General features: G+C 34.3%; 2 protein-coding genes across 2 annotated transcripts in view; both read left to right on the forward strand.

Moving 5' to 3' along the window:
- Nucleotides 1–3,391: 3,391 nt before the first annotated feature.
- LOC112523880 (putative E3 ubiquitin-protein ligase RING1a) lies at nt 3,392–10,689 on the forward strand. The gene is made up of 4 exons (XM_025133552.1): nt 3,392–3,587; nt 3,678–3,717; nt 9,896–10,013; nt 10,117–10,689. The coding sequence occupies exons 1-4, from the start codon at nt 3,392–3,394 to the stop codon at nt 10,687–10,689; spliced, it is 927 nt and encodes a 308-aa protein (XP_024989320.1).
- Nucleotides 10,690–14,622: 3,933 nt separating this feature from the next.
- Nucleotides 14,623–16,279, forward strand: part of LOC112523881 (probable protein phosphatase 2C 76) — a 3,421-nt gene continuing 1,764 nt past the window's right edge. Inside the window, exons 1-2 of the mRNA XM_025133553.1 lie at nt 14,623–14,634; nt 14,704–14,896. Of these exons, the coding sequence (XP_024989321.1) occupies nt 14,623–14,634; nt 14,704–14,896 (205 nt within the window). The remainder of the gene's footprint in view (nt 14,635–14,703; nt 14,897–16,279) is intronic.

Consider the following 16,279-nt stretch of genomic DNA (forward strand, 5'->3'; position numbering starts at 1 on the left):
TTTTAAATAGTTAATTTTATATTAATATCAATATTTTTTTTCAAAATTTTAATTATAATATCTTCAAACTTATATTTTATTCAAAAATAAAAACATTATCACTTTCTCAAAACCATATAAAACTGTATTATATACAAAGAATAAAAGAAAACAATAAAATCAATATGTATTTCGCTGCATTGCACAAGTACCCATGTAATCATTATCTTGAACTGATTTTTTCTTATCAGTAGTAAATGAGAAATTTAACATTAAACTGTTATTTCATCAGTTCTTTTAATTAACAGATTTTTTGAATTAACTATAATGTTTATAACATTTACATTATAGTGTAAAGCACTTAGTAAAAGTTCTAAACAATACTCATTAAGGATTAGAAACAATTTTTAAAGACCCTCTTTTTAACAAGAAATTACATAAACACTGCAACATAATTGATTTTATAGGACGTCTAAAATATTGAAGTGTCCTAAAAAATACTTTATAGGACTTAAGTTTATAGGATCAAACAAAAAAAAACGTCATATCTAAAAGCGTTACAACACGTTTATAGGACGCTTTTAGGCGTTTTAACAAGTTTTTTATGACATTGTTAAAATAAAGTGTCGTATTAATTATTTTGTGAGACAATATTTGAAAAAATGTCCTCTAAACACAGATGTCATATTAAAAAGATTGGTTTATATGATATTTCTCAAAAGTGACATGTAAAATAGCTAATGCGACACTTTATTTAAAATGTTCTAAATTTGTTAAAACGTCTAAAAGTTTCCTACAAACCTATTGTAACGCTTTTAGATAATACATTTTTATAGAATTGTTCTAATTTTTTTATTAAAATGTCTAAAAGTGTCCTATAAACCTATTGTAACACTTTTAGATAGTACACTTTACAGAAATGTTCTAATTTTTTTATTAAAATGTCTAAAAGTGTCTAATAAACCTATTGTAACGCTTAGATAAGATGCTTTATAAATATCGTATCAAAATCCGTAGATAATCTAGATATCTTATAAAACCAATTTTATTATAATGACAACGTAGATCTGGAAAAATATAAGTTATTGAAAAAATAATTGTATTCATATGGTAATAATCAATTTTTTTCCAAAAAGGGATTATTATATTTAACATATAATAATTAAATATGGAAATAAACTTAATGAATATTTAATTTTCCCTTAAATAAATTTTTTTATTATTCTTCTAAATAAGCTTTTTAAAAGGGTAAATAGGTCAATAAACAAACAATATAATTTATTCCGTTACTTTCACTTCATTCTTAACGGGTGGAGTTTTTATGGTCAAGTCGATGATGATTTATAAATAGTGTCCTATAAAATAGCTAATATGACATTTTTTTTATAAAAATGTTCTAATAAACTTGTTATGACGTTCAAAAGCATCTTATAAACTTATTATAACGTCTTTAGATAAAGTGCTCTGTGTTTTAGTCCTATAATTTATGTCTTATAAAGTGGTCTATTATTTCATCTATCTTTATATGATGGCTCATAAAAAACGTAGGACCTTCATCACCCTGACACAAAGCCTACGATGACTTAAATGGTGATATTGTTCCTCCATTGATCAAGAATTTCGATTTTTGGCAAAACCCCAATTATGACATACCCACAACCCCTTGGGGTTATCATGCACTTGGAAAAATAAGTAGAAAAAGGCCGCTATTCTGATATTCAAATTCAATAGAGATTAAATTGGAGTGGGTAGAGCGTGCCCCTGATAATTGCGTCGTTGTGCCTGGGCTGTGCTTTTTGGGGGAGAGATACTATTTAAGCAATCGAGTCACATGCATCACCTGTCACCTTCACCTACTTTGACGTGTCTTCGATCACATTTACATGAATGAATTTGTTAAAGTTTTAGTCATGATGATACATATAGTATGTAGAGATAAATGAAAACTGATGAAAGTTTGTGAACGGAAGTTAATAAAGATCCATGTTCGCACAAATTTCATAAAAAAAACTATTTTCACACGAACTCAATCTCATTTAATTTGCGAATCAAACAAAAGTTTCAAATGAAAATGCAAATGAATCGGTTTTGTTATCTGCCAATGATACGTGTTGTCAAACTAGATTCAATCACATTCGAATTCTAATTCATTTGATAGATTTATTACTTCTAAAAACACTTGCGAATATACCAAGCGCTCTCTAAAATGTCCTGAAACAATGTACTTATGGCATTAGGGTTGGGTTCTCGTGAGAAGAGAAGTTATGGTGAGAAGAGATCTCCACTCTTGGATCAATCCTAATTGAATATCAACACTAATGAGGTGTACTGAGATGCCAACACGTTTTTGGGTGTTGTAATAAATTTACAGAACGTTATTTGAAAAAGTGTCATATATACGACACTTCTCAAAATTGTCCCATAGAATAGCTAATGCAACAATTTGTATTAAAAATGTCCCAAAAAACTTATTTAAGATGTCCAAAAACGTCCTATAAATTTATTATAACGCCTTTAGACTAATGCTTTATTTTTCGATCTTATAAATTAAGTCTTATAGAGCAGTCTATCAGAACACTTAAGATTGTTGACGTCCTATAAACTCAATTTCATTGTAGTAAGATTTCATAAGTTTCTTATATTTTTTTTATCATCCTATTTTACCTATTATACTGGTTTTCAGCTCAACTGAACGTAAAAGGTGAAATTACAACCACAAGGGTGGTATCTGATTGGTTTGAGCTTGCTCCAAATGTTAAAAGTATTAGGAGGTCCTAGTTTCAAATCCAAGGAGGAATAAAAATCCTCTTGTGGTCACGGAGGTTCAAATGCGGTGACTCCATGGTCGTCCTGGGATTAGTCGGCTCACATAACGGGTTGAATATCCAGGTTAATTAAGAAAATGTGAAATTACATTATTGGGTTTTTAACATAAACATAAAAAAGGTATTACTTGACTTGGTAATACATACAATCAATTTTACTTCACTGATAACTTGATATATCATCAAACGTTACAAGATTAATAAATGGCTCGTCAAAACAGGTATTAAACCAAATGTTTTCACATTCCGATAGATTTTACGGTATATGTAACCGATGGATTGATATTACTTATGAATAAAAAAAGATTTGATCTTTATCGTTCCTAGAGTGACGTCGTTAAATGACGTTTGAAAATGTAGACGTCATTTGACGAGTTTACCCTCAGGGTAGATGAGATAGGAAGATTTATCTTTTCTTACATAGGTCGGGAGTTTATGAATTTAATTGAAGACTCATTTAAGGTCGAAACCGATAAATCTCTCTTGTCTCTCTTATTTTTCTAGAGTTTTGCAACGATTTTTGTAGAGAATTATAGGAAAGGAGAAGGTTTTGGGAAATTTTTGAATCGATCTAAGTTTATACAAAAATGGAGGCACGAAAGCAATCGGAAGATCTGAGGCGAAATTCAAGAAAGCAACAACGGCCGCAACAAGAGGCGATGGGAAAGAAGTATCAACTAGTTGACGAAGAATCAAAAGTTGACATAGAAGAAGAACAAACTCATGAAGATGCAGCGATGGTTCGCGTTGATGCTGAAAATGAACTTGAAGCCGCCGACGATGGTTTGCTTCTGATCGTTACAATTTGTTATAATTAGAATGTGTGGTATTGTGTGTTTTCTATCTAATTGATAATCGTTTTGTGTTTCTCAGAATCTGATGGAATTCCGTCCGATGTTGGTGAACTAGATGAGTATGTTTCTCTTTCTCTCTCTCTCTCCACACACACACACACACATATATATATATATATATATATATATATATATATATATATATATACACATACACATACACGTTCATCCCCAAATTATTTCGATTTTTGTATGATATATAGATTATGATTTTGTTGATGTTGTTTTTTCTTTTTGGAGTGGATAATTTGTTTAATGGGTTTTGGGTGTAATTTTCATGATATGTTGGTATATGTGATTTCATTATAGGATGCAAATGTGTCTTCAATATTTCCTTGAAACATTTCATCTTCTTATTAACAACATATAAAAGGGGTTACCTCCAACAACATGAAATCATAGTAGATTGTGACTTATAGAGGTTGTGGATTGAGTTCAAAGCATCTCTCATTCATTCATTTTGAATGTTATGCAAGACTTGAGTCTTCATGCAGATTAGTTAGTGTCAATCCATATCCTTTAGGCTGCGTTTGGTACATGGGACAGAACCGGACGGGACGAAACTCACTGTCTCATGTTTGGCACGACATGAGACAGGACAAGAACTCATTGTCCCATGTTGGGTGTGATATGGGACAAGAACAAGAAGTGGGACAAGGTGAGACAAAATGGGACAAAAAGAAAACTTATTTTTGTTCCATCAAAACAAGTGGAACAAGATGGGACAAAAATGAGATATAAACTAAAATATTACTAATTAACTCTCGTTTGATATATAACTTTAATATGATATGTGTTTTAGTGGTCACTACCGCTAGTCGTGGCCGCCACTGTCACCAGTAGCCACCATCGGCCACCGTTGGTCATCGTCGACCACCTCTACCTCTTTTTCACTATAACAACCTCCTCCACCACCTTCACAACCACCGTCGACCATCTACCACCACCATCCATTGCTATCTCCACAACCACTGCTGGCCTCCACCACCACTGTCCATAGCCACTACTACCACCGATAGCCACTTCCACATCCTCTTCCACTACAACAACCTCCTCTCCATCGCCACCTCCATAACCACTATTGTCCATCGACACCACCACTACCACCATTGGCCACTTTGACCTTCTCCTCTACTACAACAACCTCCTCCACCACTTTCATAACCATTGTTCATATCCACCACCACTACCACCATGGACCACGTCACCTCCACCATAACCACCACTACCATCAGCTACCCCTACCACTGCCCCCACCACCATTGGTTACCACCACCTCTACCCACCACAACCACCACCTCTACTACATCAGCCATAACTACCTCCTCCATCATTATCGATTCCACCACCACCACCACCACCACCACCACCACCTTTCTCATAACTACCTCCTCCACAATTGTCGACTGCCATCATTACTACTATCTACCATCTTTACGTCTTCCAAATCCACCATTAGCCACCGACAACCACGACTAGTACCGTTAGCACACTTCCACCCCACCATAACCATCATCGGCATAACCAACACCACCATTATATATCTATGTATTTATGTATATGAAAACTGTATAAAATGTTTATAAATTAAATTATTTAATTATTTACTTTATTTGTGTTAATTATAACTATTATATGATACATAAAATTATCAAATAACTTTTGGGGCAACTTGTCTAGTTCTGTTCTGTCCGGTCCTAGTCGTACCAAACACGATACATGCATTTGTTTTGTCCAGTTCCGTCTAGTTCTACTCTCTTGTCTTGTACAGTCATTTCCAATTATGTTCTGTCCAGACCATTCCAATCATTTATGTGTATCAAACGCTAAGTTAGTGTTTTTTTCTCATGAAATTTCCGTTAAACTTAAAAGAAATACAACAAATCTAATTAAATGACATGAGGATTAAAGTTGTTTTAGAAAACATTTGTAATTGGATTTTAAAATAATACTTTTACAACCTCAAAAGTCAAAATTCACATCTCTAGAAGAATTTTGCAACATATGTAGGGACATTCTGAATATTTGTTGCATTATTAACTCTTTTGTGTAAGATAGACAAGAATAAAAAGATTTACATAATAATATAATAGAAAAATTTGGAAAAAAAATTCAACAAGTTTTCATATTTTAAGCGATAATAAGCAATTAAGTTTCATGACATTTTTTTTAACAAGTAAATACTTGCACTTACTGAAAGAAGGTTTTTGCACGAATTCTTTATCACTGTATCATCAACTTCTAGTTGATATATAACCATTTGACTTTCTTAACGTTACCTTTATTTCTTCTTCATCACCAACAACCTCACTTTCAACCACAAGGATGGTGCCTGATTGGTTTGAGCTTGGGCTCCAAAGGTCAAAGTGCCTGGAGGTCTCAAGTTCAAATCTAAGGCGGAATAAAAATCTCCTTGTGGCTACGGAGGTTCAAATGTGGTGATTCCGGGCTACCTGCAAAGCAAGTGGTCACCCTGGGATTAGTCGGCTCGCATAGCGGGTTGGATATCTAAGTTAATAAAAAAAAACCTCACTTTCATGTTGAAAAACATGACCAAATTGGTCTTGCATACTTAAACTTGAATGTTGTAGGATGTCATTAGGTAGCTTCACTTTCATGTTGATCTTTATGACCAAATTGGTCCTCCATAAATGAATGTGGTAAGATGTCCTTCGGGCATGCTGGTTAAGGCACACATAAGGATTTCTTTAATGAATGCGGAGTGTAAGCAATTGTCATAATATGTAGTCATTTGAATCTGACATTTAAATAACGGCTAACCCCAACTATTGTTTCTCTTGTGGTTGGATCATAACAAAGACCGATACAGTGGAATCCTCCCACCTCTACTCCCTCTTCCACCTTTATGTCCTCTTCCACTTGTAGTCGATTTTCGAATGTTTAGTCTTGGCCTTCCTTTTGGCTTACTAGACTTAGGTGAGGGGTCATTCTCATTCTAACAAAATATCCATATATATATATATGTGTGTGTGTGTGTGTGTACGTTTACTGACTCATATGTTGCAAAAAAATATCCATTCACATATGATAGTAAACTGCGATCCTTCACTAACACATCTATTCTATTAGCAATTCAATGAACCACTTCTATCCACTACAACTTAAGCTACATAAGCATTCAATATTGTAAGTAATTAAACAAATAATAAGTACATATAATTAGTATAATAGACATAGTTTGAATATTCATTGCTAGAGGGTAGATTGGATTATTCCATCTTGACCGATTGCCGAGTTTAACTCTCCTTGCACACCCCTTTTAAAAAACAATCATCAAGTCCTATCGCCTTTCTTCATCCACTCCTCCACCCATCTCTTATGCTTTGAAACTTACATTAAACCTCCTAAATTCATTACTTCTATCTGCCATTAACTTGACTTACTATTTGACTGTAGATGTGCATAATCGTAAAGCTTTCTACATTGTTATGTTAAGGAACTCTCAATTTCAAGAAGCTTCCTAGATTTGGCCCTGATGCATTGGCTATGCTAACATTGACATAAACTTCTTCAAATTATCGTCTTCTATCCCTCTCATATTTATGATGGTCTTTCAATGAGTTCACAGACATAATGTTTTGCAATCTCCTCTGGTGTCACTAGGGATACAAATACAAAAGCTCCTAGCACATTGAATTCAACATCGGAACCAACCTCATTATTACATTAATCGACAACCATGTGTATATTACAAAGCTTATTCAGAAAATCGCTTTGTTTAGATTGATTACATGATCCTCATTTTCAAGGTCGAAGGATAAAGAATCATATATGTAAATTCGAATCATCACTTACATTATAACCAGCGTCATCACTACAGTTGTTACTACAATCATATGCCAATCTGAAGGCAAAAATAACTTCATGAGACATGTTCCTGATGACCACATGAAAAAATCAAGTTCATAATTCACCCCAGAACCATCAATTACCAAAGAGCCTAGCAAGATCAGCAATCATCAACAATTCCCAAAATAGAAACAACAAAGAAATTGCAATTCACAACCCAAGTGAAAACAACAAAGAAATTGCAATTTCCATTCCCAGAACTCAACAAGATCACAACCCAAATGAAATGTTGAAACCAATAGAAGCTTATTACTCACCAACAATTCCTAGAAACATCAACAAAATCACAACAATACGAGTTCAAATCGATCTCAAGAACCAATCTTCCATCTCTTAGGGTTGACTTTATTGGTTGTTTGAAGGCTAACCCTTATGACCTTACCTATGCATTGTCTTTAGTAAATATGTCATTCTCAATGACACTTACCTTATTTTGGTCCTCTTAATGAAGTTTAGCTTATTTTGGCGTAAAACACGGAATCTCAAAAAATAACTACCCCCCCCCCCCCAAAAAAAAGACGAAAACAATAGACAACATAAAAGACATGGGCACCAAAGGGCGTTCGGCCTAGCGGTACCGTAGTCCTTGGCCTTCTAGGAGGGCAAGGGTTCAAACCTCACCAAAGGTGAGGAGGGTGTGTGTGAGTTTATTTGTTGCATTTGCCGTATATAAATATTATATACTTCAAAAAAAAATTAACATTATGTGGTAGAAGATTTTGAATGGTTTCAAGTTGTTTGTGGTTGAAACATTGTGAGGTGTGCATATCATACTCCCTAGACTCTAAATTTTGTATGGGATTTACTCAATCTGTTTCGATTAGTTTAGAGATTCAATTTTTGTGTGCCCCATATAAAGTTGGTATGTAGGTACAATAAAAACATGTATTCAACCATAAGGATGGTGTCTGATTGGTTTGAGCTTGGCTCCAAAGGTCAAAAGTACTAGAAGGTCCCAGGTTCAAATCCAAGGAGGAATAAAAATTCCCTTGCGGCCATGGAGGTTCAAATACAGTGACTCTGGACTATCTGCAAAGTAGGTGGTCAGCCTGAGATTAGTCGGCTCGCATAGCGGGTTGGATATTCATGTTAATAAAAAAAATATGTATTCAAGTTAAATCAACAAAAACCTGTCATAATAATTGTTTAGATTTTCAAAACCCTGACCAATATCTACATACTAATCTAGTTTGGATCTTACTTCTCTTAAATACATAGAGGTGTTAGGGTGCCTACTATATGGTTGTTTTCTTTTGTAACCAACAAAATTTTACATTGAAGCCTTTAAAAGAGACTTAGAGGTCTTTTACCGAAAAGCCAACATTACCTTATCAAATAAATATGGCAAAGATCGAGAATCTTACCTAATAAGAATAAAATGACATGACAGAGAGTCTTACCCATTAATTGAGGGTGACGACTCTTACCTTGTATATTATTGCTTTGTCGTTTTAATGGATTAAAATCTTACAGTTATATTAACTGATAGTGTTAAATCTTATCAGTAATAACTTACCAGGTAAGTGTTTGGTAAAGGGCCCGACACAAGCTTCATAATTGCAAGTTTTGATGTAATAACTACGAGTTTATGTTATGCAGATGGACGCGTCTGGACCTTCAGTTACTTCATAAGGATTTAATGTGTCCTATATGTCTAGGTAATGCCTATTGCTTCCCCATATTTATTCCAATATGAGCGTCTTATTTGTTCTAGTTCGAGTTTTTTTTTTAATTAACCTGGATATCCAACCCACTATGCAAGCCGACGAATTTCAGGGCGACCACCTACACTTTGCAGATAGTCCGGAGTCATCGCATTTGAATCTCCGTGACCACAAAGGGGATTTTTATTCCTTATTGGATTTGAACTTGAGACCTCCTGATACTTTTGACCTTTGGAACCAAGTTGGAGGTTTTTAAGTCAGTATTTGTGCTTGTACATGATTCATGATGTAAAAGTCCTTATACTTGTAACAGTGATCGACATACTTACTACATCGCCAAACTATACAGTTTGATCAAACATGCTTGTGAAAATACTTTAAATGCAATCTTTATTTGAGTTGGGTTAGTTGAGACACATCAGCTTAATCACAAAAGCCACTTTTAGTCATAAGATGGTTTAGTTGTCTTTGTAATGGTTCAAATTGAAAATGTCTTAAATTTGAAACAAGTTTAACGTCTTGGATATGATCTAGGGATCCTGAAGAACACGAAAACATTCAACGATTGTCTTCACCGGTTCTGTGGAAGCTGCGTAAACCAATCAATGAACGTAAAGTACGTGATGATCACTTCATACATTTACTACTTGTTTTTACCAAGTTAATAACGATTACACTTTTGTATATGAATTATATCTTCCAGGAAGCACTGTCCTTCATGCCGTAAAAGTTACGGTACGAATCGTGTATTAAGAAATGATCCGAACATGGACTCTATTATTGAAGTGGTGATTGGAGATATCGGGAAATATGATAGAGAGGTAAAGAAATCATATGGTTTTTGCTTTCTAGTTTGGTTATATGGTGTGTTTTGCTATGGCTTTGTTAACTGTTCATTGCATTTGCCCCCCAAATTCTTAGCAGGTCCTTAACAATAATGCAGAAGAAGTACACCAACGACAGCCGGTTAATGTAACTGAAGTCCTTAATGATATAGGCAATACTTCTACTGGTAGATCTGTAAAAAGGTCATCTAATGGACAACAAAATGCTCATGCAAGAAAAAGAACCCACAGATCAAGAACCCTAAAACGTTATGCAAACCAAAATGAGATTGACCATGATCCAGTTATCCAGAATGAGCATCAACAGGACCAAGTGAACAAAAATGAGACCAACTGTAACGAGGGTGATGAAAAGAAAGAGGATAATGAGATTATGGAAGAGATCAAACAACTGAAGTCCAAAAAATTGAAAAGATTTTCTCAAGATTCTTCTACAGACACCGATATTGAATATGGCGAACGGAATATTTCTGGTGGGGTGGTGTCGAATACTGAAACTCCGTCATCGGGTGGTGCTGCAGCCAGGTTTCATCGAAGTCTGAGTGGTGCTAGGAGAATCAGGAATACCCGTCTCACAAAACTAGCCAAACATCTCCGTCTTCGCGAACAAAAGAAGAAGAAAAATGATCAGGTATTATCTTTCAAGATTTAACGTGAAATTAGCTTCATCTCAATGATCAGATACTGTTTTTGATGGTGGGTTTACTAAGTTCACGATCTTATAATTTCTTGTTTGCAGTTTGAGATCCATGTGAAGCTTGTTTCTCTTAATACAAACATAGTAGGAAATCTAGAGAAGCCACATCTTTTCTGCAACCCTGCCATGTCATTTCATCACCTTCGTGAGGTGCAAATATCACTCTCATTTTCTCTATAAGTAGATTATGCATAATTTCTAGTAGCTATAGAAACTAAAATAGCAAAGCTGTCAATGACCTTGATACATAACTAGTAAGTGCAATTTTTCTATACTAATTTTATGACGAATTGACTTGGAATTTGAAGTATGTTGCTCGTGAAACTCCGTTAAGAGCAAAAGATGTGCAATTGTTCGTAGTCGAAGAGGCAAATCCATATCCCAACCGCTCTACGACCTCGAGGAACCATCATAGTTCACTGTATCGAGAAGTTGGACACTCAAATGTTGATGTTTTACTCCAGGAGGACTCACATATTCTAGCTCATTGTCCCATCAAAAATGGAAAATTAGTAAGTCTTTTATATCTAAATGTTGCAACGTTATTGATGTTTTTTATCTGTTTTTTTAAAGTATATAATATTTATATACGGCAAATAGAACAAATAAACTCACACACCCTGCTCACCTTTGGTGAGGTTTGAATCCTTGACCTCCTAGAAAGGCAAGGACTCACATACCGCTACGCCAAAGGCCTTTGTTTTCTGTTTTCATTCTCATTCTGTTATTTATATACTCATGTTATAAAAGGAGTATGCTTCTTCATTCCTAAAGATTCTATTTCTAGTTTTCAACTTTCAATATCACCCAAAATAATGTTAGGTGTTGTTGACCAAATTTTTTGATTAAGTGCTCATTCGGGTAAAACATCTGATTGAGGTAAGTGCTGACTGATTTTTTTTATTACCAATATTTTTTTTTATATTATGGAGATAGATGATAAGGATAAGGTTCGATTCTTGTAGATTGGTTCCCCTTCGTGAGTTGGTGATTGTAAAGGTAAAACATGTGAAACTTCATCTCTGTCTTTGGAAAGGCACGTTTCTAACTCTGTCTCTAGACAAAGCATGGTAAATGGTCAGAGAGTTGTGTTTTTTTCATTTGGTAAACAACCCACCATTTACTTGGGTAAGAACATCCTACGGGTAAGAGGTGGTCAGATGCCGATAAACAGCCCCTTAGTTTTGTATCTCCATTTTTGTTTTATTTCCTTCCTTCTCCAGATATCCTCCCCTATGTGTGATTCATTGTAATCGGTTTGATTATCTCTAAAATGTTCTCATTTTGGATGCAAGAGTATTTCCTGGTAGTTTTATCTATGGCTTTCGGTTTTATCATTTTTAATTGAAAACCAACTTTTAATAAAGTTATGCACAAAAAATGAGGGTAAATGAATCAAAATTCAACCAAGTTTGGGTTAGTTTCTATTCATGTAACAAAGTATAACAATTAATGTAATAAAGTTTCAAAATTTATTTGTCTGTTTTTATCTATTTTTACGATAAACCTGTTGTGCATTTAACATTTGATAACATGGATGACAAATCTATGTTTCGCCCTTCCCCAACTCTAAGATATGTGGTTTTTCTTTTGTTTCAGATCGTAGCATATGGGCGGAAGAATATTTCTTAACGTAGATGGAATGTCACATGGTTTTTGAAGTAGCGGCATGGGACTTGTCCCTTCAAGATAAATTTACTTCTGATTTTACATATATATTTTAGTCTCTAAAGGTGGTAAACTTCCTTAAAGTCTTTAATTTTGTAGGGAAATTTGCTTGTATCCGGTTGCTTGAGTTGGTTGTTGGCTCGAAAATAGCTTACAGATTAAGATTGACAATTTTAGTAGTTTTGTAAAGTTACGACGGGGTGTCGAGCTTGAAGAATCCGTTGATTTGAAGTAATAGCTGGAAAGACTTGTTGATCTCATTGAAAGGGGATCTTTTGATAATCTGATAGAGGAAATCTCTATGACAAACACCTTTTGTACAACTTTATACATTGTACTTTCGATGTTTCCAACTTTTACATTGTACTTTAGATGTTTCCTAGTAGTAGATTTTTTTTAGTTGTTTATTACCTAATGGATATTGTATCTTGTACTTTTGATTCGCTTCTTTTGGCTCTCTCCTTTTGTATACAAGGAGAAGCTCAACAGTTAATTTATAACTCCAGCTTTTTTAAGCTTAGACTAGCTTTCTGTTCTAGTTTCCTTCTAATTTCAAGAAATCTTTTAGATTAAGGGGCCGTTTACCAAACACTTGCACAATAAGTGCTTACCGGTAAAATTTAACACTATTATTTACTTCTCGAGTAAGATTTTAGTCCACCAAAACGACATTATATGCAACAATATACCCGGTAAGTTCTTACCGTAGTAAGAGTCGTCGCCCTCACTTACTGGGTAAGACTCATGGTCCTTGTCTCGCTCTTATCGGGTAAGATTCTTGGTCCTTACCATATTCATCCGGTGAGGTAACGCGACTTGTTAAGCGCTTACCCGGGTAAGTGTTTGGTAAACGGCCCCTAAATCTATTATCACAACATTCTTACTTTTCCACGGCTAGTCTACGACTTTCAGTACTTATACTTTCTGCACTTCAAGATCTCCAACACTTTTACATTCCAATGCTTTACATTTCTTGCATCTTTACATTTTTAATACCTTTCTCGTGCATTTTACATTTCTTGCATTTTACTTTTTCTATACTTTACCTTTATGCCATCTAAATACACGTCTTTCGTTTTCCAACAATAAAGGGGTTTTGCTTGGGTGCGAGTAAATGTTTGTGAGATATAAGCCTATGTGTTAACATATAATTGATTTGGCTAATAGCAATCAACTCTGCTATTCACTTCTGGTTGTTAAGTTTCATTCAAGTAATTCTTGGCAAATTGACACATGTTGTTTCACTTGGATGAATTGGACTAAAATGTAAGCCAACACAAATATTAGACCTTTTAGTGTTACAAATGGCTAAAAAGAGTTGGGCCAGCCGACATAGGTTGCAAACTATATGAAAAGAATTTTAAGGTATGTACTATGCTTAGATTTATGTTCTTTTGAACACTATTATCAAGTGTCTAACCTAAACTTTGAGAAAAGGGTTGTTCAATCCAATAGTGGCAGTTGAGAAGTATTGTTACAACAACTTATTCAGAGGCTATAGCGATGTTTTGTTGCACTTAGGGGGTTTTTACATATGACTTAATGAGCTTAACGGGTTAATGGGATTATTTGCTCAGCCAAAATGTGGTGTTTACAAAAATGGGCTTATTCGCACAGATGGGAAAGAGCTCTTGTCCAGGTTCAGTCAGAAAAAGACAACCCTACTCCTTCACACGCCTCCTTCATTGTGTATGCCTCCTTCTAGATCCCATCTCAAATTTTTCTTTTTGATTTTCGTTTTCGATTCAAGAACTTCATCTCCTTCCCAAATTCAAGAACTCAATTTTGTTTTTTTATTATTGTTTTCATTTCCTGATTTAGTTTTTGTTTTTTGATTTCGTGTTCATTTACGATTCAAGAACTGCATCTCCTTTTGAGATTCGAGAACTCGATTCAAGGACTCGAATCACCACTGCATCTCCTTCCTAGATTGAAGAACTTGGTTTCGTTTTTGTTTTCTATTTCATTCCAGATTTCTTTGAAGTTCTGAGGTTCGTTTTCGATTTTGAATTTGATTGTGTTTTCGATTTCATTTCCGATATCCTTTGAAGTTTCTGATAATTTTTGTTTATTGTTGTCTATTCCAGATTTCGTTTTCGATTTCGTTCTAGGCTTCTTTTGAAGTTTCTAATAATTTTTGTTATCTGTTCTCTGTTCCAGATTTCGTTTTCAATTTCATTCCAAATTTCGATTTCAAAACCCAAAAACGCGTTCTTAACGATGACTTTTGATGTATGTTATGTACCCAAGCTTCACCTTTAGATTCACCTGATTGTGAAATTTGCGGGTCTCTTTTATCAGGATGTCGTCTCACTTGCACAGCCTGAAGACGAACCAGAGGCAGCAGCTAAAAAGTTGACTGAGACCGCTTTTACCCATGGAAGCTGTGATAACATCACCTGCATCATAGTAAAGCCTAACCATAATCTTGCAACAAAACCCGAATGCCAAAACGAATCTGAATGCAAAAAGCAAAGCCAAATTGAAATCAAAGGTGAAGCACAAAGCAAAACTGAAAATCAAGAGTGATGATGGTTGAAGGAGTTGATAGCGCTGCTTTGTGTTAGATCATGGGTTTCAAGACCTCATTTGTTGAATCCATGGGTTTGTTTTTAGCTTGCAGTGAATGCAGAAAGACACAATTGTCGAACATTTTCCTCTTGTGTAAATTCTGAGTCTGCTGTGGTGATTTTGTTTGCTTTTACAGTTCAATAAAAGATGTCACTTTCTTTCTGTTGGTGTAAACCAATTTTTTTGGATTTTATATTGAATTTACATTCCTCACTTTAGTGTTTTTGATAATTGACAAATTGATCCCTTGTGTACTAATGAGTATATGTTTATATATTTATGATTTATACAATTTGATTGAGTGTGAAGAGACCGAGGTAAGCATGGAAATTTAAGAACACTTATGTGTTCAATGGTTCAAGTAAGTTACGTGATATTGATTTATTATATGGATTGTTGATTATTGAAAGAATTAAAATTACTTTTAAAATAAGTAATTTTATATGATCAGTAATTTATCTATACAACATTATAAACTAGATTTGGTAAAAGTCTTAAAGTTTTAAATACAACCTATATTGCATAAAGTACAACTTTTTATGCACAAAGGTTTAATTCTCTTGATTACAACTTTAAGAACCTAAACGTACAACCACATTATGCATAAACCCTTATCCACGCTTGGTTTGACAACCGACCCTTACATGCTCGATTGTAGGATTCGAAGACGACGATTGAGGCCTCCAAGACGACGATTGAAGCCTCTAACACGCTCGATTGCAAGGTCTTAGTTCTGGCTTCGCTCGATTCATACCTCCAACACGTTGATTTAGGGTTTGATTTCCTTTTATTTGGTTTCCTTTGATTTCTCACAGGTTCTTGATCGATTCTCTTTTCTTTTAGGATCTGCACTACTTCAGAGTCTTTAGCTTTGTTTCGAGCTGAGATGCAATTTTTATAAACACCAATTTTGATCGATTTCTCAAGGAGATCGATAGATAGTTCCATAATACGACATCTCATGCATAACCAAATTAGAATAAATCGATTGTCAAATTTCAAAACATCAAATAGATTATTGGATTGTTTCAGTTCCTCTCAAATCAATTGAATATGAAGCAATCAATGGTGTAGAGCCTGACAATTTCAAATACAAATCTTTATCCGTAATCGATATGCCCGCTTACATGTTTTCAAAATTGTAAATCTCGCAGCATTGCATGGGTACACAACTAGTATATATATATATATATATATATATATATATACACACACTAGTTGTGTGTGTATGTAGATATTTATTTATTCTTTAATTAAATTCTTTTATCCTTTATTTTTAAAATTAAATTATTTCAAATATATAATT

Source organism: Cynara cardunculus (genome assembly GCF_001531365.2).
Source record: "Cynara cardunculus var. scolymus isolate 2C chromosome LG 12, CcrdV1, whole genome shotgun sequence".
NCBI classification, from domain to species: Eukaryota; Viridiplantae; Streptophyta; class Magnoliopsida; order Asterales; family Asteraceae; genus Cynara; species Cynara cardunculus.